The sequence below is a fragment of the Dermacentor silvarum genome, chromosome 1, assembly GCF_013339745.2.
Source record: "Dermacentor silvarum isolate Dsil-2018 chromosome 1, BIME_Dsil_1.4, whole genome shotgun sequence".
Taxonomy (NCBI): Eukaryota; Metazoa; Arthropoda; class Arachnida; order Ixodida; family Ixodidae; genus Dermacentor; species Dermacentor silvarum.
This window is the reverse complement of record NC_051154.1, coordinates 434,839,171-434,862,740: the sequence shown is the minus strand read 5'-3', so window position 1 is coordinate 434,862,740 and position 23,570 is coordinate 434,839,171. Positions and strand designations below refer to the sequence as shown.

Genomic DNA, 23,570 nt, shown 5'->3' with positions numbered 1-23,570 from the left:
AAGACGCATCCACCTAAAATGAATTGCCAGTATAACACTAGTTTCGAGATATTATTGCCCAAAGTGTGGGACGAAATACAAGGGCGTTTTAGTTACTTTTGCGCTTCAATGTATAAAACAGCATTTTGGTAACACATTCAGTGCATTTTTACAGCGAGTTTGATGGCGCATATCTCCAAACTGGTGTCACTCTGGAAATTCATTCCAAGTGGATACACCTGACAAGCTCACCGGCTCAAATTCGTAAATCGCAATATGTGTCGTAAAGTAATAAAATAAGAAGTTAATTAGTGATTTCTTGTTAATTAGTTGAATGTATGTTTCGATTGCTCGTGCTACTAATGTCCGCCTCATCGATTAACCCAGCTCAATGATAAGAATTATGCTACCTGCCACAGGCGATTTCTAAAAATTCCGTAAGACTTAAAAATGACCACCCTGTATGTATATATATATATATATATATATATATATATATATATATAGACACAAAATTGGAGCACAAGACAAACGTCCCAACAAGCAGTGACCAATGACCGATGATTGGGCACCTCCTGGATTCCCATCGACTTCTATTGTAAGTGGCCAGTGCCCTGTCTGTGTCAGAAAACGGCATTGCCTCCATGTTAAATATGGGCAAGATGGTGGGAAAAGTAGTATGTAAGCATAATAAATAAATATGTTTTTAAAGAGTGCGTTTTGTTTAGTTGTTAGCCCTTAGCGCACAATAAAATGAAACAAGTTTGGGTGATCTCTGCGACGTGGTGTCCATATTTTACATGAAAGCCTAGGTCTATTCTGTAACACGTAGAGACGGGGTGCTGGCCAGTGTGCTGGGAAACTGCTTGGCCACCACGCACAATCTACGCTGTTATACTTTGCCGGTAGCAAATCGTAGCGCAGAAGCACAGGTACAAATGTTTAATCAATGGGACGGCATGCTGTCTACCGTTCGTCATGATGTCAAACTAACAAGCACGAACAGCGACAATTGTGTACGTTGCTGGTCCGTAGTTCATTTCGCGCCGGTTGCTTCACGTATTAAAATAAATATTTCTTTTTAATACAAACGATTAAAACTGTGCGCGCACACAGGGCGCGACATTTGCGACGTTTGAATTTTGCACTATTTCCCGCGCGCTCCGTACGTGACCGGCCGGCGCACTGCGTTACCGCGATAAAGAAAATAGTTCCTCAAGGAAGCTAAGCAGAAAATTTTCACACTCTTGCAAACCACAGAAATTGTTAAGAAATACCATTATATTACAAGATTTGTTAATAAATATGGCAATTCATATCTATGAAAGCGTGGATTTGTATGCACGTTTTTGTGTGAATGCGCGCTTGCGCTGTTGACTCGGCGGATTCCAGAACTTTGTGCGTGCGGCGTATGTGTGCGGGTTGCGTGATGAGTTTGCTGCGTTTTCTGTGCCCTTTGCCTCGCTGTGACATCTTTGGTATATTACAACTTATTGCTCGGTCTTAATGGGCTACACGGTGCCTCGAAGATCACCATGATCGCCTCCGACTCAGCCACATCGAAGGTGAGTGAGTGTTTCGAATTCCACTTGCTCGTTCATTGCGACGCTATCAGCAAAAGTGCGTACAGAGCCCGTGCGTGTCTTCCACGCGCCTCTGTGCTCGTTTTCATTACTAGTACTATCCTTCCGTTGCGAGGATTGGTTGTGCAGCACTAGATTTGTGATATTGAGCATGAAGTTTTAGTCCTGATTTAACTTCACAGCGCGCTTGCGGCGACGTAAAGCAGCTATGTGGAGCCAGCTAAAACAGGGCATGTTGTGTCACGGCCGGGCTCGACTGGCGCGCGCGCTCGCTTCTTGCGAACGCGCGCGCCAGTCGAGCCCGGCCGTGGTTGTGCGCGCCACGATTTTTGGTACGGTGTTCCAGCACCGATTGAAATTAGCCTTATTAATGAGCGCTCGTGCTCTGCCGTTTTGGTGGGCAGCTATGTGGAGCCAGCTAAAACAGGGCATGTTGTGCGCGCCACGATGTTTGGTACGGTGTTCCAGCACCGATTGAAATTAGCCTTATTAATGAGCGCTCGTGCTTTGCCGTTTTCGTGGAAACAATGCGACGTGAAATAATCCGAACTGTACTGTAATCAAGTATATTTCGTTCGCGCAACGCCGTCCATTGACGTGCATCTACTACATGGCGTGTCGGGATCGTCGAAAATATGCGCGGGGCGTTTTGCCCGTTCTAATGTATTCTGCTGCGCTGTTCGCTTCAGGATCGAGTGCCCAGAGTCCGCTGACACGCCGTGCGGTAGACACGCGCTGTGGCGCGATAATAATAAAGAATTGCAATGGCGTATATGTGATTCTATGTGATAGGTGAGATAAAAAAGGGCTGATGCCAGTGAATGCTGTGAAATCATCAGGTTATGTGTGGTTTGTTTTCCGCCAGTACGCGCGCGGTGAACTTTTTTTTTAACCATTATCTCCCTTCGACGCCATCGAGTACTTCGCGCTAACGCCTTCGCGTAGGCGCTCTATATTCACGGAAAAGGCAGATTCTGTGGGATGCTATGTTCTGCTTTAGTGGGATGAAACATTCAAAATAATGTCATCGTGTGAACTTTCAGCCTTTGGCCCTTCAGTAACTGATTGATATAACTAAGTTCGAAAATCAGTAAAGGAACGAGATGCTTGGGCATATTTGCCGTGTCGTCCCTCTGTGCTCCCAGAGGCATGTAAGGGTTATCGACAAATGTCAAAAATTAGCAAGGCTTTTTATGAGATAGAAGCAGACAGCTATGTCAATAAGTTATTTTTGCTTTGAATTCACACACTAAAGAGGAGAGAGAGTTAAAGGGGAGCGTATCTTGTGATCTAAATGACGCTTTGCCATAAGCTTGGAACAGTGGTTTGTTGGTGGATCAGTTCTGTGGAATACTTAGAGAGTAAGCAAACTGCAGTAGCAGCAGTTAGACGGGGAGTAAAAAATGCAACACTGGTTTTATATGAACGAGCTACCTTTAAGATGTGGCCGCAACAGTTCATGCAGTAGATGAGCAAAAATAATTTTAAAATTTAGGAGAGAAATTAAAAATAAATTATTTGCCCACCTCACACTGCCAGTGGCAAGAGCAGCCATGCTTTAATGTTTTCAATCAGTCATTTATATCCATCCATTTATGTCGGCCTAATCGTCCATGTAGATGTTTTGATTGTTGCTTTTGAGTTATCGTGGCGTCACATTTTAATACTGACATCTGTTTTCAGAATCAAAATGAGCCTGGAGACGCCACAGCCGGAATGCGAAAGGTGAATTCTTTGGCCATTCATCGTCTAGCGTCACCATGATCAAATGCACTGTTGCCAGGAGAATGTATTGCTGGGAGGTATTCTCCTTAAGATTTAGTAAAAATGGTAGCATTAAGTGTCTCCTTTGCGATTTTGCATAACCTTTGATTTGGGAGTCGATTCATTTATTTGATGAGGTGGGCAGTTGGCACACCCTGTCCTTGTGTCTTATGTACACATTCAGCTAAGTAGGTCTGGGACACAGCAAGCGAATCTGATGTGTAGTGGTAATCGCATTAACGTCCACAGTTATCTTCCTGTTTGAGCTGCTTGCTACTGCTGCTTGCCAACACAAGCAGCAGTTGCCCACGATGGCGTGAAAGAGGTTCATTGAAGAATGGCACATACTCTGAGTCACATACCCAGAGATCCAAGCAGGTCCATCAGATGGTTATTAACCCACTTCCCGTCTACATAGCAGCCCTACCCATTAAGCCATTGACCACCAAGTGACACAAATTGGCTGGAAAATAGTTAGACAGACACCCGAAAGTATGTGAAGTATCCTAAAAATGCTACTTGCATTAAAGTTTTCAATGCTTTGGTTTACTTACTATTTTATTTTGTACTGGGTGAATCCTTGTATTTCTGAAGCACATGGCATCCTAACAGCATAACGAGCTATGACATTAGTTTTAGTTTTTTTTATTAGTGACATTAGTTGACATTTTAGGTCTGGAGCAGGCAGTATTTCTGTGATTTATTCGGAGTGTGGCTGTTGTGTAAATGTGCTTAAAATCCTTAAACTACCTCACTAATATTATTTACCTAAACGTGCCGTTTCACATAGGTTGGAGAGGTGCTCATTCAGATGATCCTGGCACTGCTTGCCATGGTGGACCAGGCAAGTTTGCAAGGGCCTTGATTCACCATGTGTTCACTGAGGAGAACCTCATGGGCCACTTACTTCTCGGAAACACCACCACCAATAGTCAAAAAGAGGCTCTTGGCCTTATCAGGGTCAACACTGTTATAGGCAAGTACCGTACATCCTTTTACCCATTGCATTTTTGCCTTCACATTTTGTACTTGGAATTACCAGCTTGCTATTAGCACAACAAATGACTTTCAAGTAGCCTGTGTCTGCAACTACGTGCTACAATAGCCTACTATTTGGAATGAATGTTCATTTGATCTCAAGTCTCTAACGCCTCCATACTAAAGTGCTAAATTTTAAAAGCAGCCTTAACTGCCAGAAGTGATTGGTGGCTTCAATTGACAAAGTTAGGTGTATTTGCGCATTAGTTGCACTACTTGACTGTCATTGCAATGAACAGTTAGAATGAAGCAACTACCAATCTGTAGTACCACTCTGTGAAGCTTGCTACCAATCTGGTGCTATAGCGGGTGTGCTTAAGTAGCCTGAAAGTGTTGTTATAATATAGGAATTGTGGAGAAGCTATGCTCAAGTGCAGTTACTGCTCAACTCGAGGGACAGCACTTCCACCAAATTTCAGCAATCAATATGGCCCTCCAGATTCTGTAACGCAAAACATAGTGATTTCACCTATTTCAACAGACCACATTGAATTAAAGTTGCTCCTGTCTTGAAGGAGGTCCATGTGGTGGCAGACAATAGCCTTTAAGCAGAGGGAGCTTAAGTTACGGGGCATAATTGTTTGGTTGTTTCGATCAAAGCACCAATAGGAACAGTTGCCAAATTCGTTGTCAACATTGCTATGTTTAGCAATGTCCATTCATTCTAGGCACTCAACCAATTAAGATCCAATTTATCGCATTGTATTCTAGGATGTGGAAAAAACAAAGGTATTTATTTGACTTTTCCTCACGTTCCCATAAAATGATCAGTACTCAATAGGCCCTTGGCAGCTACTATATAAAGCTTCTTACAGAACATGAGGCATGTCCACAGCTCCCACTCTGAAATTGTTGGAAATGTCTCCTGCTTTCTTACTTCAAGGACGCACTTGCCTGTTTTCAGCGTTATTATAAACCAGTGCTCAAGTACTATGGGTTTAGATTTATCAAAGATTGAATGAGCTTTGTAGGTGTTCATGTTTAACCCTTTGAGGATCACATATTTTCCGGCAAACGTCCCCCAATTTAAGCGTTATATTTTATTCTGGATTGTTCTTTAGTGACCTTTCCAGAAAAAAAATGGGTAAATAATTTTTTAGGTCACAAAGTGACAAAGGTTTCTTAGTGTCCGCTGTTTTACACCATGTTTATTGTAGCATGCAGGGCAAACCAGCATAATCACATTTGTTAAATGTAATGACACTCACAAAACATTAAACTAGGTGAATACTCCCAAACTACTGCAGTGATGGGCACCATAGAATAAAGAGAAAGATCAGTTTTGGAAGAAGCCAAGGGGCAACAGCACAATCAGGATTTTTGTAGAAGTCGCAGAAGGTTACAGAATCTGTAATGTGATGCTTGGGGACACTTCATTCTTAAAAGGTATGCTTATTTATATGTTCTTTCGCCGCCTCATATTTATGGTCATGACCACACGATTTGTTTCCACCACTCTACATGCATGGCAGTGACCCTCAAAGGATTAGCAGAGCCAGTCCACTTGCATATTTCTCTTGTAAGACTGAGCATTTCTTCGTATTTCTTCTTCGCATTTATTTGTGTTAGTGTAACCAGGTCGGCGTGCAACTGCAGTAAATCCTCGTTATAAGCAGTATTTTGTTTTCAGTAGAGAGGCATAAGAATGGTCATCACGATGCGAGAAGTGCACTCCAGTAGCATATGAGCTTGTAAAACAAATTCAGATATACCACACTCAATTCTGGCCGCATAACCGTATTTGGACCAACTCCTGCAAGGAAAAGTTCAATAAAGTGCTGCACATTTTGATTATGATTGTTGAGAGAACTAATTTTAGTTGCCAGTAGTCTACCTTTAAGTTTTTTCACCAACAGTATGAAGTCTTTTTTTCCACCATTTTGTCCTAAGCAAGCAACGTTCACATTTTCACATCAAGGATATTCATGAAGTTATTCTGCCACAGTGGGCTTTTCCTGTTTGCCTTCTGCATATTGTACTAAGTGGAGTCCTCCGGTGCCACTCCACTTTGAAAGCTGGTCATTCTCTAGAATTGAACTCGTGAAAACTTGGAATAAACAAAACAAATGAAACAGTTTCATTATAACAGGGTGTACTGTATGTCGCACTTTTGCATGTGGAACATTGATCTTTAACGTCATGCTGTTTTTCCTTTTTTTACAGGCTTTCCCTGTCGCAAGTTTCCTGGGACAAACATGACCTACATTAAGAACACTCTGGCCTCACTTCTCGCAAGGGACCTGAAGTGTCCAGAAGAGCTCAAGTCTGTGGACAGTTCAAGTGTTGTGCACTTGCAGCCCTCAACATTTTTTTTATTATTATGATGTTTCTAGTCACCTGAAAAGCCCAGGTTGGATGGTTCAGACACAAGTACTGTGTTGTGATTAATAATGAATTGCACAAGTGTTGCGCTTTGTACTTTAGTACATTTTTACGTAAATCTTTAATATATTTCTACAAAAGCTAGTGTTTCTTGACTATTTTATTTCATAGGTATCTCGGGTCATTTCATGCCAAGACTGTTCCATGACGGCACACCATTTCAAGTTTGTTTGATGAAGTAAAAGTAGGCCCAGTGAGAAATTTTGCAGAAAATTAGGTTTCATACGTACACCGGAAAGTGTAATCTGTGCTATTGTCAGAGTGGTTCTGTTTAAGGAAAACTACATATTAACATTTGTTTGTAGTAATGGTTTATTTTGCTATTTCAAAACAGTAAGAATTAAGTGTTAAAGTTTGCGTAAATTCAGAGTGCAACAACAGTTCTCGGGCAAGGCAGCGATGTGCTTTCTTTCATGTATGCATGAAATCTGATTTCTTGCAAATTCTTTCATTCTAACTTGTTTTGCGGCACTCAAAAATTTAAAAAAAATTCCTCATGCCAGTTCCATTTAAGTCTTCCAGCAGGTAACTAATGGCCACAATATCAGATAAAAATCTTAAGTAGTCAAAGTGAATAAATCGCTTGGTATGTAATGACCTGTCCAGGAACCTAGTAATCATGGCAGAAAACGCAACTGGATCGTGCAACAAGCAATGCAGCACAATAAACTGCTCCCATGGCACAAGTTATTGTAATTACCATGTCGTTTCAGAGGTAGATAACGTTTAGTAAAATGGGCACACCATTTAACCAATAAATAAGAGTCTCAGTGGGCTCATGCAGATTGTGCCATGATTATTAAGTTACTGGCTACCAAATAGAGAAATCAAGTACATTTTAAATGGTATTTACTGTAATGCTTGTATAATATTTATTTTCTATTTATTTCAATTTTGAGAAATGTTTTACTTTAGGGCCATGCAAACTTTACATCTCTCAGTATTCAATTTCGTTATTGTATCAAGCTGCTGGCAGTTTGTAGATTGCGTTAGGAATTTTTTGATCTCAAGGCACACATGGCTGTACAGTTAACAAATGTTTGGCTTCAATAAACAATTCAGCTAGAAAAAAATGCTTTTTGTCCACATCAATATTGAGCTGTTGATTTTCTGAAGGAGTATTGATTTTGTGTGTTAAGCCAATTCGAAAACTGGCTTAATGGTTCTGCTAGCAGCTCTATAATATGTTTTATAACAGGCTATATCTAAAAGTGGTTTTGATCCCTGGGTGACCCAGGTCTTCAATAAAGAAGTGCCTGAGTTTGCCCCTGTCCTCTAGTATGCAAGGACCACATCAATATGGATGGCATCAATGGTAATGCCATGAGACTCAACGTAGCTCAGCGGTATTTAAAGAAAAGTCTAGTGCAGTTTTCAACACTATTCACCAAACAGCATATTTCAGTGGGCTCTCAAGTGATTTCAATAGTGACGTTCAGCACTGCTCCAATAATATTTAAATGGTGTTGCATGATTGACTAACATTGCACGTTGGGCTTGTTGGTATAATATGATGGAGGCAAAAGGCATAGTGAATCAGAAACAGGACGCAAGAGGAAGAACTCAGACAACACACACGTTTGGTGCTTAACGTGTGTGTTGTCTGTGTTTTTCCTCTTGTGTCCTGTTTCTGATATGTAGCACCTTTTGCCTCCATCAAGCAATATTGACGTTTAACACTCATCCAATAATACTTCAATGGGGTTTCAATATTGATGTTCAACAATGCTTCAATAATATCTCAATGGGGTTTCAATATTGATATTCAATACTGCTCCAATAATATTTCAATGGGGTTTCAATATTGACATTCAACACAGTTCCAACATTATGTCAATGGGGTTTCAATATTGGCATTCAACATATTTCAACGATGTCTCAACAGGTTTTTAATATTGACATTCAACACATCTTGAACAGTTCTTCAATGGGCTTTCAATATTGGAATTCAACATGGTTTCAACAATCCATCAATGACTTCTCAAATTGAAACGACCCAATGATGTTTCAACCAAATGTCGCGGGCCAATTTTCAACACCTGTCAACAATTTCCTCAATAATGTTTCAACAAAGCCTCAATGTGCTTTCAATGCCATTTGTTAACATTGACCAATGACTTTTCAACAACTTTTCAACAATTTTTTTTGTAAGAGAATGCCCAATCGCGGCGGCCGCATTTCGATTGAGGCAAAATTCGAAAAAAGAACCCTCCTGATTTAAATGGACGGTAAAGGACCCAAGATGGCAAGAATTAATCCAGAGCCCTGCACTCTACACCGTTCCTTATATTCCCCGTGTTATCTTGGTACGTTAATCGCCAGGAATCAATCAACGAAAAAGTGTTGCTGATTTATTGATTGACAGCGGCGTAATATAAGCGTATTCTGTCATTCAACAAGCACATAAGACTTCGAGAACGCGATGCTGGGGGAGCTTGGACGTTCCATTTCGCATCGCTCTATCTAGGATTAAATTGCCAATGATTTTCGTGTCCGAAATTTTATTTTCAGTATTAAGACTCGAACAAAGCTTTATTTATTTCTGTAATTGATGTAATTGAGTGGAGATGTACATTGATGTAATTTTCGGATAAGGCACATGCGGGGTCGACAACGAAACTTGCACCGACGGAAAACAACCGTTTCATCTGGCCGACACCGGCTACTGGCGTGCCGGGCGAGGCCTGGAACGTTTTGTAGGCGGCAAGAAACGCTAGTGTTGAAGTTTAGAGGCCGCACAGAGGATACGCGTGTTTGTCGTAATTATTGTACCGTGTGACGGGGTGCTTGGATGTTAGGCATAAGGGAACCTTCCGGGGCGTCGTCTCAGTCAGTCTGAGCGTCGTCTGAGTAAAAACGACCGTTGATAACTGCGAATCCGGGAGGTCTCTGTAATGATGCAAGGTGCATCTCTTCGAGTCGATGGCGGGCGAAAGGATGTCTTCCCAACTATCACTTCACCTTATGTTAGCTTTTTGTGTTTACGCTGCGCCAGAACCGGTTTGTGCCAAGTGACTTCGTGAAGGACGTTCGTGCGGTGCACGTCATGCGGGGTTTGCTGACGGCCTGTGAGTGGCTGGCGGATGGTTTGGCGGCGCTAGCGGGTGCGGGAGCGGTCGCCTGTGGAGACGATGAGATGTTGCCATGGCCGCTACACAATTTATTATAACATAATGCTACTGAAGAACCGGCCCCGTATTCACAAAAGGCTGTCGCGCTAAAATTGCTAATAAGAGCGAATTTTAGCCAACCCTGTTGCTGGGAATGCAATTAACGATGGCTGGCAGCCAATGGCAAAAATCACTTACGAGCGAAGAACTTTGTGAGTTGGGCCCCAGAAGCGCATAATCTGAGCAAGAAGGAAAACAAGCACCATAGTTTATTCTATGAACAACACGGCAAAAGCGCGCAAAATGAAAACGCAGAAGCCGTGCTTATTCGTGCTTTCTCTTGTGCTTTCACCATCGCTGCTGGGTCGAACTTGTCGTGTCACTACACCGATAATGACTGCTACAGTCATGTTCGTCGCAGCGTGCAGTGCATTGCGAAACTTTGCGAGCTTTAGCTCTCTCCTTCATTCATGTCGTCCACCACACTTAAATTCTCGTTTTCATTATGTGGCGTAAAGTACCACCTCCGCCGACGTATGTATACTCATAGGAGGTGCGCTGACAATACTCATAGGAGGTGCGCTGACAAAGTGAACTTAAAAGTTAATGCAAAGTTCGCAAACAGTGCCAACTATCAACACTAAAGATCTGCGTACAAATGCTGTCCAAAGGTGTACGTAAATGTTGGCTGTTGTTTTGCACAGAGGGAAAATTACTCGCCAACCTGCGGGGTAACTGTATTTTGATAATAATTTCAGTTTTGCATAACCCTTGCGATTCCTGTATGAGACGGCGCAGCTTAGTGTGGGGACTGATTTCTAACGCGGGTTTTGGTTGAGACCGGCTTTATATTCTCTTGGCAAAATTTCACCCATATTGGTAGTGCCACCATGGAAAAAAACGTTCTCTAGAAGGGTACAGGGCCAGCGAAACCATCAGCAAAGTAACGGTTAATTCCCGCCATAAAGCCGCGTCGCCATGGAGTTAGGCAAGGCTGCATAAGTTGTCGCTGAGCTTGAAGACAGAAGTTTCACGCGTTGGCAGTCCTATCGCAACATCAAAAAACGACCCGGCCCGATTTATTTTCCTTTCAGAGTTATGTTGACAATGTCTTTTGTTGGTGTTATAGTCTTAATAAAACTAGATTGCCATAGTCTTAGTTACTAACGAAAATTATAAGCCCAATGATTGCAACATAGTGAGAGCTTCAGGTGTTAGTGCTTGGTACTTTTTCCCACATAAGGACCACTCTTCTTTCTGCTAATATTCTGTCAGAGCAGACACCCATAATGGCATGATACTAATTTACCCGCCCTTAACTTCAGGCGTGAAATTCGTTTTATGCTCATGCTTTCCCCAATATGATTTTGTATGAGTCTTATAAGTTCTAAACTAGAATACGCTTCATCAATATGGGATCCATCTACAGCACAGCTCGTATCTTAGAAGAAATGGAACAAAAGAAGACACATAAAACTGGATGACAGGAGGCACATGTCCTGTCATCTAGTCGTTTTTTTTTGTCATTTCTTTTAAGATGAACCCGTATCAATAGACGAAGAGCAAGTCTTTCTCACAGCTCTTATTTTTACTCGTAGACATTTGCAACCGATCTGCATGTTTATTTTATCAAATCATTACCGTACTCGAGGCTGATCTATACCATAAAAGCTTACCAAGAGGCCAGACTTGTCAATGAGAAGGGTAAGTCATACCGCCGTTTATCTCTTTATCCAACAATACTTCACAAACCTTCATTTAAATATTATTTCTTTTTACCGCCTTCTTACATCTCAAGCCAAGTGGATCACCACCTCAAAGTACAGGCACCACTCTGCCGAACCTACCTTTACTTCTGCTCTTTGATGCCGAAGACCACCTCAGAATGAAACCATCTGTTCGCCACTGTCGCCATAAATTCTGATCATTCGTCAGTCATCTTGATACGCACACCCACCTCTCACTTTAACTTCACCAGGCGCTGAGAGAGCTTTAAATAAATAAACTAACTAAATAAATAAATTACTCGGTAAATAAATAAATAGTTGTTCGCTTGACAGTCTTTTGAATATCGAACAGTCATTTTTGCATCGTACACCGGCGAAAATTGAGAGACTCATTCATCAATATTTTAATAATTAAGGTGCATGCTCATTCACACTCGCTTCTCTAAAACGAGTAGGGGTGAATGCACTTAAATTGCTCTTAATCGCACTTATATTGATATTCACCATGCCACTCACGTTTGTCAACAAGAATCAGCATTCACACTCACGATGACTCACATTTATATAGGAACCCTCGCTTGCACCCATATTATGAGTCATACTTATAAACGCTGATCACTCACGTCGGCTTCAGACACCCATCAGCGCGTTCACGCATACTCATTTTATAGCCGTGTGATTGCAATCATGGACGAGCCTACCGGCGATGCATCAGCGGTGCGACTTCGCAGTATAAGGGGTGCGACCAACCGCCCTCAAGACGCTGTGCTACGACCTCAAGAAGCAGTGCTGCAACGGAACAGTTATTAACTGAAGTCGCTGCTTTCACAGCGAGCTACCTATTTTTCTACCGCGTCTATAGGCCAACAGAATACTCTCATTTGGCGACTGAAAGAGCAGGCTATATTGTGGCATCTTTTTTTATTCACACAAGTACAGCGAACAGCGAGTAAACACAGGGTAAACACACTCTTGGTCCTCAAGAAGCTCGACATTCATCTTAAAATATATAATCAAAAACGCCACTTTCAAAATGCGCTATCAGCAATAACAATACCAGCTTTCTATACAGGTGATATATCAGTCGCGACTGAAGATACAGGAGACTAGGGACAATATAGAAGTTAACGAACGGGACCCAAACTGCGCCCGTCTGCAGGACCTGCCTCGAATAATGATCTGCGCATAAAGGAAGCGCATAAATATTCAGCTGTTAGCGTCAGGAGTCACCGAGAAATTAAAACATAAGATGAGAGAAAAAGATTTTCGGCTCTCTCTAGCCACCGCGATAAAGTCTCTCCATGACTGCCTTCACTCTCTGGCGCGTATGTTGCGGCCTGTCCCTCTCGAACAACGCAGCCCGGAATCAATGGCCGCCTCGCGCGGATTGTTCTGTCACCAACTCAAGTGACACACAGCCGTTTCACCTCTCGGCAAGCGAGTTCTCCGCGGACGAAGGCGCCGAGGACGAAGCTGACGACATGGCTGATCCCGGCCGCGAATCAGGCCTCGAGATCTTCAGTCGGAGCTCAGGCGTCGTCTCCAGCGTGACGTCGTCGGCTTCGACGTCCGCGGGCACCCGGATGCCTCCCAGCAGTTCCTCCTTGACGTACTTGCCTCCGCCGTTGAGGACCTTCTCGGAGCGTCCCACCACCGACACGTTGCCGTCCTTTACCCAGACGTTTATGTCGTCCGGTCGGAACTGCTTGACGTCTACGTCGTAAACGACCACTTTCTCTTCGTCGCCGCTCGCATCTGCCGTGGTGTCACCGGACAGTCTTTTGCTGAGCGCCGGGAAGTTGCGGTCTATGAAGTCGGGCTCCAGGTATCTGGGCGTAGGTTAAAAGGCGAAATTAGCGCCACGGAAATGTGAACCAGTGATCATTCGAATTAACGAAATAACTATGTGGCGAGGAAGCTATGCTGTCAGCCCTGTTCTTAGATACAGGACGTTACCGTGACATTATAGAACAAGTTCAGATGAACGAAATACGTTTCCCACCAACCGATTTCGTTCATTTCCGAAATTTAGAAGATAATTGTAACCACGAGGAGCCAGCCAAGTAGCCCATCGTCTTGCTGGATTAGTTATTTCACGTTTTCTTCGAAACCATTCTGGATACATACTGATTTTCAGAAAAGAGAAGTTCATATTTGATTGACAATGTGCTGTAAAAACGGGAAGTATTGTAAGCTTATTTACAACTTCAGATTAAACGCCAGAAAGGTATTCTTAAAGCTTCTAGCATGTTGTTGAAGGTTTATTACCGTAACTACTCAGTTGGAGAATTTCTAAATGTGAAAAATCAAGTTGCTTATCAGTGCAGAACCTCCGACGCAACACATGTGTTGAATGACATTTGTTTTTGAAAACAAAATGTTATATAGTTCCACGGGGGCTATCAATCGCGTAAGCTACCACTGGAAACGTGGAGGCACGGACCCTCAATCGACTGTGAGGACAGTAGTTCCGTGAAAAAAATCACACACCCAAACAAAACAAAAAAGAGCGTCGGAGCTATACATACAACGCTTTACGTTTGTTCTTGAATAAAACAAAACCGCGCAAAAGATGCGTTACATAACGCAGCGCAAAAGTATGTTACACGAACTCGCCCACATCAAGCCCCTGCTACGTTTGTTCTGTTCGTAGTATAGCTAAACCATCATTGGCTCATGAGCCGAATATTTGTTTTGTTGTTTCTTTTTTAGTTCTGCCGCAGAATTTAGTGATGAGCTAGGATAACGGTCTCATGTCGGGTCTTGTCTCCTTAATTTGCTTTTACGTGTGTACAGGTCGGGCGACTAGTAAAAATAGTCAACGAAAGCGTCGTGACGTATTCTATGCGAGCAAAGCGATAGCGTGCTTTCGTAAGGAAGCTATGGCGCTGTTTTGCTGCACCACGATAGTGTGACGTTTTTCTAGGGGTTCTTTCAAGCGATTTGCAAAACTTCATCGGCTTTTACAAAGGGTTCGTAAATCGTGATCAACATTTTGAAACTTTTACCGCACGTAAATACATCCATTACAACGAGGCTGACCAATAAAATAGAAGCGAATAATTAGTACATGTCAGTTACCATATCGTTTCAGGGGCACTGCGAAACTAGCCGGCCGATCAGGGCACGGCTAGGTTCACGGGCTCACCTATAAAGCGGCACAGTGAGGCACCTTTGACAACGTGTCCAGCTGCACGAGTTTTAAAACAGTCTACCTTGCAGAAAAAAAAAATGCTTGGGCCAGAAGGCCCACTGCAACGTTTTAAGTACCACTCACGATTGTTGCGTCCGACGACAAACAGGCGACATTCGGACGATAGACGCCAGCCTCTTTCATCGCTTGCGTTTGCTTGGCTCCCCCTGGCCTACGCAACTCCGCGACCGCGCTTGAACGCTGCAATGTTGGCACTCCTGCGTTCGAGCGCGTCCGTGTTTTGTTTTACGGGGTGCGCGCACACTGTAATACCTTCGGCAGAAACTGGACATTCGAGGCTTCAGACGAGCAAGTTATGTAGCAAGGCAGCCCTGTAATTTTTTTCTCCGCCTAATAAGTTGTAGGGGAGGTAAAGGTGATATCCTTACGTAGCAATGCACTTGAAAATTAAATTACCTGCTGCACTGTGGGAAGTCTTCGATGAACTCATCCCATTCACGCTGCAGAGGGTCGTCGTCCAAGGGAACCAGCGGCTCCTTGCGCTCGACCATCTCGAAGACCTGGCGTGAACAGGCCAACTGCTGCTTGCCCGGAAAGTGCTGCTTGCCGTCGAAGACGATCGGGATGATCGCCTCGTGCGGAGCGGTTTTCGACACGGTTCCGTTGCTGTTCTCGGCCATTGCGGAGCTTTTTCGCCGGTAATTCCTCGTGGGCTTCCGGGGAACTTAACAAGGGGCCTACTTCGGTCGGCCTGCACGACGAAGAGCGAAGGCTCTCCCGAACGGTGCTCGGCTGAGCGGGTGTTTGAGTGCGATCGAGCTTTTCTCGAGGGATTCGCCCCCGCGGAGTCGTCGTTCACGCTCTCTCCCTCTCGAACCTTGACACACGCTCGGGGATCACGCGGCGATGACACAGCAGGCAACCACGCGCTTGGCGCGCCGAGGACGCAAAGAAAATAGCGGGGGTGCGCGTCACCGCACTTCCTCTCGGTCCTGGGTCGGAAAACAACGGGTCTGTGTCTACGTTGTTGACTCCTGTTGCTCGTTGGCCGATGATACGGCACCGCAGGTAAAGCGAGGATCCCGCTCGGCGTCTTAAATAGACTCTCAGCAGGTGGAAGTGACGTTGCTCAGGCATGGTTGGGAGAGTGAGAAAGTGGTCGACGGAGGGGTGGGTGGCTGAGCTTACTGCATGTGTGCGTGTGTGTGTTTGTACACAGTTTCCGTCACGCTAGGTGTGTGGGTTGAACGCGGGCGCGGAAGGGAACACGGCCATGGCAAAGAGATGGAAAGAAGCCTCCGAAGTGTGAGAGAGAAAGAGCGAGTCGGAGGAGCAGGACGCCTCGCGGAGCGCGAAAAATCCCGAATTAGAATCGCAGCCGCATATTAGCCAGGCAGCAGTGCGGGGATGTAAAGGGGACGACGGCCGGGAAAGGCGGGGGCGGGAGGGGTTGTGTGAGAGCTTTGCGCCCAGTCGCCGATTATTACGAGGCACACCAGCAGATGTGCGGACGCTCGCGGCCGCAGAACCTTTCTTCTTCTTGTTTTTAATCATGTGCCTTCTTCGCGCGCCCTCTTTCTCACTGAGCTCGCAGGGCGGGGATTTCGCACTATTTCTCTTGGCACATAAAACGCGCCTAACAACACGCGCCGCCATCCGTGTAGCTGTGGGCAGCGGTACACGCTGGCGGAAGCGGTGCCTGCCCGTTGTTTAATTGTTTATCTCTTTTATTTCTCCGGAGGGTCTTAATTCGGAAGTAGGCCTGTCTAGGCTGTGTTGCGTGGATTTGATTTTAGTGCTCGTCGTGAGGACGGGTGTTGAAATAGGGTCTTCATCTGTTTTACGTGCACCAAACATTATCGCGGCGCTTATAGGTGGGCTACGTGATTACGGCTTGCGATTAGGCGTAGAATTTACGATGAAGTGTCCCAGTACAATCTACAACAAATGAAGAGCAGCAAATAATACATTTACGTTCCACATGGGGCAGGGTTAAGAAGAACAATTCTTTGTGGTCTTAGTTTCTTTAAGTCACCAATACCAGCAGAGCTTAGCCAACCGTCCACTTCTGATGCCAATCAGTGTCTCGATGCAGAAAAGGTCATTGATACGTTCACCGTCTGTTCTCGGTTTCTAAACGTGGTAATGGACTCGATGTCGATCTGAAGACTCTGTGATCCCTTCGAAAATCTGCATAAATTTGCTTTGCATTTCAACACGCCCGCCGAATTGTCGTGTTAGAAAGAAAGATCAGAATTTAAAAAATAATCATTAGAAAGACAGAAATAACGCGGACCGTCTTTTGTTCCACTGAAACACGTGCGCGTGCGGGAGTTGTCAAAAGCGGCGTGGCCTAGATACGCTCTATAAGCACAACTGCCTGTTGCTACGCGCCAGGTTTCTCTGCGTTGGGGCCAAAATCCTGCTTTATTTCTTCATCTTATACGTGGTGGGGTTGCTTGATGCCGTAATTTTACAGAAAGCACGCTGACATGTGCGGAAATCTCATTTTTCTTTCGTTTTTTTAGGGGCTTATGTGCGCTTGCCTGGATGAAATGAATCACACGAGCCCCATTTTTTTATAGCCACTAAACAGGGCGTCACGCGCTTCCTTGTGGATATGCCGCCGCTGGAAACGTGGGGGAGAAGGTTAAGCTCTGGGAAGTCATGTTCCTAACCGAACATCTGGCTCTAAAGCTCACGAAATATACGCCTAAAAGTAGCCAGAATTTCAAGATAACATCAAGACGTCGTTGCCATGTGCCAAGAAGTGCGACGGCTATCACTAAAGGAGTTAAAACTGAGTTTCCGGTGGCACAGATGTCTGCGGGAGTTGGCAAAGACCGGTATATACTGTTCGTTTTGGCGCTCAGACTTGGCGAGGCCCAACAGGCGAGAATTTTTTTCTTTTATGCGCTTCTGAATTGTGCGGCAGGCATCTTCCATCAGCGACGGGCGAATATTCTCACCTTCTTTGCATGAAATAAACTGCGACACTTTCAACGCCCTATATTTCCTATAGCTCTCCCGGTAAGTAACTTTACCGAAGCTGATCCCGAGGCCGCTGTAATTTAGGGGTTCCTTTTGCTCAATTGTATTAATTGCTTATCATCTACGCTGTTCGCGGCCCGCCCATTCCGGCGATATACAGGGTGTTTCAGCGAACGCTTTCAAAAATTCTTAAAGGTTGCCTGGGGCAGATAGCACAATTTTAGTTCATGAGCTGGTCTACTCAAAGAGGCGGACATTACATGCACAATAAATTGAAATGCATAATTGAATAATTACCAATAATTCATTAATTAGGTTTTAACTAATTACCTGATGACCCATATTGCAATTTACAAATTGTAGCCGGGGAGTTCGCAAGGCAGATCCACTTGGAACGAATTCTCGGGATGACACCAGTTTCGAGATATTAATTATCGAACTTTGCGGAGAAATGCATTGGCGTTCCAGTAAGTATGTTAACAAAACGTCGCTTTATGCATACAAGCACAAAATTAACTGGAACACCAATGCATTTCTCCGCAAAGTTCGGGAATTAATATCTTGAAACTGGTGTCATCCTGAGAATTAATTCCAAGTGGATCCGCCTTGCGAACTCCCCGGCTACAATTTGTAAATTGCAATATGGGCCATCAGGTAATTAGTTAAAAACTTAACTAGTGAATTATTGTTAATGATTCGATTATGCATTTCAATTTCTTGTGCAAGTAATGTCCGCCTCTTCGAGTAGACCAACTCATTAACGAGAATTGGGCTATCTGCCACAAGCAACCTTAAAAAATTTTTGAAAGTGCTCGCTGAAACACCCTGTATAGCCTGTCCTGAAAGCCCCTGGGAGCGCTGGCGAACCATGAACAAGAATAGCAGCGGCATAGCATCGCTAAAATATCCCTGCCTAATATATGTCTCGTTCTATTTACAAAGTGGGACTCATAAGCTTAATCCGTGTTCCCGTCTTCTGGTTATCTACAAGAAAGTTTGAATCAGTTTTATTTACTCTAGATTCCGTGTTGCTCTGAGGAGCGTCCTACCACGCTTGTTTTATGCAGTTTTACTTTTCCTTCTTTGTTTCGTTTTGTGGAATAGATATTTTGGCTGGCGGCCATTTGCTCGACTTGCTCATTTAAGATACGCATGACTGTATTAACACGTTCAACCAAATTTTCAAATAGGCCTTTGCGTTTTATCATTTACCACGGTGGACAGAAAAAAAAGAAGCCAGTACTTAATAGAAAATTTATGCAGATGCCACGCACTGTAGGAATCGAAGTTATGCGAAACATTTTCAGGTTGCTGGCTATCCAGCATTTTTGGGAGGGTTCCGCCAAGCGTTACCAGAAGGACCAGCATGTTTGTGTAAGACGAGAAATTGTGACGGCCACACGTGCGATTTTGTGATGACATCAGGAAATCAGCAAGGAGATATATGACATGAACGGCTAGAGCCTGACCACAGATCTCCGGCGAAGAAACATTGCGACCTGTGCTGAAAGCAGTATACTCTGCGGGGAATAGTGACGCACGCTCGCTTTTATTATCAACTTGTTGCTACGCGACGTGGCGTCCACTTTTTAAGCAACTTGTTCCTATGCGACGCGATGCACACGAATGGCAATGGTAAAGTTGCCACGCAAGGGTGGGGCGTGCGTACGTGCGTTCTTTCGTTTCTTTAAGGATATTTTTCCTGTGCGGTGCCCGCGCCGATCGCCTCAAAGCAATAGTTGGGGTGGGCCCGGGCGTGCATGCATCTGTGGCTTAACGGATCGGGCATCGGGCTTTTCTGCTTAAGGCCTCTGCTTCGCTTCGTCGTACACGCAATTTTCTTTGTTAAAGGAGCCCGAAACGACGCTAGACAGAAACCTCTACCTACTGCAAAATTCCCGGTTTAAGGCAAATAATGTTTTGCGCTAAAATCTGGGAGTTGGTTAATGACTTCGTGTTCTTGGTACTGCGAGGGGTTGTGTACTTTACCGTGTGGTATTGCATAGCATCAGAGCTATTTGCTTTTTGGCACCAGTGGATAAGCTTCAGGCTGAACGGTTGCACTGACATAGGAAATGCAGTATGTTTCACTTAGAACCTACATTGTAAAAGAAAGCCACCGACCGAATACATGATCAGATTTTATTACAATATTCCGAGCCGACGGTATATTTGCGCCGCGAGCGCTCTATGGAGGAAACGCCCAGCTCCAGGACATTTCGTACTTATTAAGCATATTGAAGCATGTTCAAGCATGAATAAACTCTTTTAATACTTCGAATAAGGTTCTACCTGCAGCCAGAACATGCGATATCGGAGAGGAAAAAGCGCACTGAAACATCTCCGAAAAAGAACACGCTGTTGTAGATCCACCCTGAATCATGCTAAAGGGTGCACTGTCATGTCATTGTTTCCTGAAAGCAGAACTGATGTGGTCACCACTGTTTCCTCTGAAGCCAAACTCAACTTGTGGTTAACGAGGACGAGCCAGACAAACCACAAGGCATGCGCCAGACTCTTATTTACTTTCTTTTAGTTAGTTTGAGGTAGTTTTTTATTTGCAGGCGTTACAGCACCTGTACGAGGCGTGGTGAGGAAGGCAGCGTAACAGCTGCCTCCAAGCTGTTTGACACGCCCCGTGGCCCACGTTCACGGGCAGCATACGGACAGCGTACACGCCAAGCAAACAACCCACAAAAGCAATACATATTTGGAAATTGAGCTGCAGTAAAGAAAGATATGTAGCACTAAGAGGGGACGCTGTATAGAGTCTGAGTACTATACAAATCAGTAAGCACAAGTTTTAGAATACGGTCGCTGCATTCAATCATTGTATTCACTGTATTTATTGGAGTATTATATTCTCTTAGTGCTATTCCATGTTTCCTGTGGGCACTGTGAATATAAGCGCCACATATTCGTTTGTTGGTCATAATGAAGCACAACTGACTCTACACGTGAATTTCAGAGGCGTGAATTAAGTACAGTTACGTACTATCCACCAAAAACGTTTACGGACCACGGGATCTCAGAAAACACTAAATATAGCAGCCTTTAAAAGTATCCAGTAAAACCGCACATCACAATGTTGTCCGCATATATCAGTAGAGGCTGGAAATGGGAATACCAGGCTGCGTTTTGAGGCTGCGGAGATATTCAGCTTTTTGTCAGCTGCCTGGTCCGTAAACGTTTTTGGTCGATAGTACATTTTGTTGAACGGCTCTAGAGGGAATTTTCCGCACAGCATGAAAGTCGAGTATAACCGAAATATAACTGTACGATGGTCCAGGCCTATTGGGCAAGTGCAGCTGCTGCTGTTGAACGTGGAAATTCCTTGACGATTTCAAGCAGTAGTAGTCCGTACGCATAAATTACACGTCAAGTGACGTTTGGCCCCGGTATGCAGAATGTGGTACAGCTTCGTGCTTATTCTTCATAAATGAAGAACACGCAGGAAGGGCCCTGTGTATGACCCATTCAGTGGTCAAAATTAGCAATGCTAGCTCGAGTCAAGAAAATATTCAAGTACATATTGGTGGGATGAATTGTATCCGCCATTATATGCATTCACTGACAAATACAGTAAAGCTTACTAGTAAAAAATGTTTTCGTAGATATAATAGTCAAATTTGAGTCACCGTGTTGACTCGCCTTTTCTTTAATGCATTATTCGAAAGCTGCCGGAAATTGTGTTGAAAAGACAAAAAGAACTACGAGGTAATAGGCAATCAACTATCACAGTGTCGCTATTTGTGTGTGAGATAAACTGTAATGATAGTCCGACGATAAATTACGAATTGGTCTGCTAAGAAGCAGTTTCTTTTATTATAAGCGGACACATGGTGAGTTTTGAGTATACTGCTGAAAAAAATAATATGGATTTTAACGTGCCAAAACCACTACCTGTTTATGAGACACGCCTTACGCTTTTCCCGCTTTTGTTCATAATAAATCCTTGTTTGCCGTGCTGCCAGTCGTATCTCTTCTCACTCGCGCATAACACCTGCGTGCAACCACAGCCACTAAGCAACCACGTTTTTTTTTCTTCTTTTCTTTGTTACCGACTTGGCAAATGCATACAAACATCAATTCCTAAGCAAACACTGCGGGTGAGTATAATGCTGGTCTGGTATGATTTTGTGCGCGTAATCGCAAAATATTTTTTTTACATCCCTCATGGTATGTCTCATTTTATATATAACGTTTCGCAGTATTTACACTCTGGGTTGATTGTGCTACTAGTAGGGCACTCAAAAGACCTCTTGGCAACTGAATCATGAATAGATGACTCAGTCACCAATTCTAGTCAATGACTCAAAACAGCGGTTGTCACCAACGCATCCGCTCCAGGTCTTCTGGGCCTCAGCCAAGGCTGTGGCAGCGCTTCAGTCTAAACTTTTGTCTGTTTCTTCCGTGCGCTACTATAGAGAGCTGTGAGAGCACACTACCGAATCTGGAACGCAAAAGATGGAAGCTCGGCACGCAACATGGAAAATTTTAGAAGGTGCGAATACGTTATGCAGGCATTTGCTTTACTAATGCAATGAGGCTCTTGCAGAAGAGTTAGTGTGACGCGCCAAATAAAACAGCAACCGACTGATGAGAAATAACTTAAGTCCAAGATTAAGACATAACACGCGGTGAAATCCTCAATATTGGAACCTGTAAGTGATGCAGTATTTTTCAGAGCGAATTGCCTAGTTGCGTCCTAATGATTGTAGTTACAAATAAACTACTGCAAACATTTCCTGATTCTACAATTCAATAGCGTGAGCTGCGTCCTCGCTAGGTTCCATAGCAGTTTTCTTCATTGTAGACGCTGGTAAATATTCATACCGCGCACAAAAAATTATGTGGATCCCGCGCAGTGTCAGAATCGATGTAAGCGAAGCTCTATGCTGTTTACTTAGATTGATGATAATTACCGGCGTTGTTGATGGCGAATGCTAATTTTTTTCAGTGTTTATTCCAATACGAGAGTGGTGAGTTGGTGTTAAACCTTACCTTGCGTGCACCACTGCTGTTTCGCTGCGTAGTACACAAAACATACAGCAAGGCGTGTTTGCTTGAGGCGTTTTTGTGCGTCATGTGTCATAACCACCGAAAAGGTTAGCATTTTCATTGCCTCACACGGCACATTGCAAGGTGAAAGAGGTGTTCAACTTTAATTTAATTGTGGTGCTGTACGTGAAAAAACCACAATCGCATTAGAAAGCACGCCGTAGTGGCGGACTCCTGATAAGCTTCACCCCCTGAGGTTCTTTAACGTACACCTAAACCTAAGTTCGCGAGCGCTTTTGTATTTCGCCCTCGTCGAAATGCCTCTGCCGCGGTCGGGATTCGAACTCGCGGCATTTAGCAATGTCATAGGCGCAAAGATACCGCGGCGGGCACAGAAGTGTTGACTTGACGTACGGCCGCTTCCATAGTGTCGCCTAGACACTACGGTGCTTTGATATGGCTTTGCGCCTGCACGTCCTGCGTTAGTCATCTGCTTGACAAATTCACACGTTTATTTTTCAGAAATAGCAGAAACGTCGCGTACCTTGAACCCAAATTTCTCCAGCTGGTCCGCAACCGCTGTCGGGTCTCCTATAGCGTTTCCTCACCTTCTCACGTTGCCTTTTCCCTCTCCCGGCCCCACCCCGTTTATGGGAACTGCGAGCGAAGATTGGCAAGCCTGTCATTCACTCGTTTCGTGACCTCGTCAGTTCTACAAATGGAACCTAGAACAAGTTAAGGCTGCACTACTGCCGCCGTGGATTTACGGTTGCCGTAACTTTGCTCCAGGTAATTTGATTTCGCTCAATTCTACTGCTTCCTGACCATCCAGCGCTCATGA

General features: G+C 44.1%; 1 protein-coding gene and 1 long non-coding RNA gene across 2 annotated transcripts; one reads left to right on the top strand and one right to left on the bottom strand.

The window, feature by feature from the left end:
- Positions 1 to 1,384: 1,384 nt before the first annotated feature.
- Positions 1,385 to 4,319, top strand: LOC125942807 (uncharacterized). The gene is made up of 3 exons (XR_007465373.1): positions 1,385 to 1,544; positions 3,246 to 3,287; positions 4,117 to 4,319. It is a non-coding gene; the product is annotated as an uncharacterized LOC125942807 (long non-coding RNA).
- An 8,165-nt stretch (positions 4,320 to 12,484) lies between these two features.
- Positions 12,485 to 15,814, bottom strand: LOC119437709 (alpha-crystallin A chain). The gene is made up of 2 exons (XM_037704690.2): positions 15,194 to 15,814; positions 12,485 to 13,412 (listed from the first exon to the last, which is right to left on the bottom strand). Exons 1-2 carry the CDS (start codon positions 15,415 to 15,417, stop codon positions 13,007 to 13,009), a joined length of 630 nt encoding a protein of 209 aa, XP_037560618.1. The 5' UTR covers positions 15,418 to 15,814; the 3' UTR covers positions 12,485 to 13,006.
- Between the last annotated feature and the right edge of the window lie 7,756 nt (positions 15,815 to 23,570).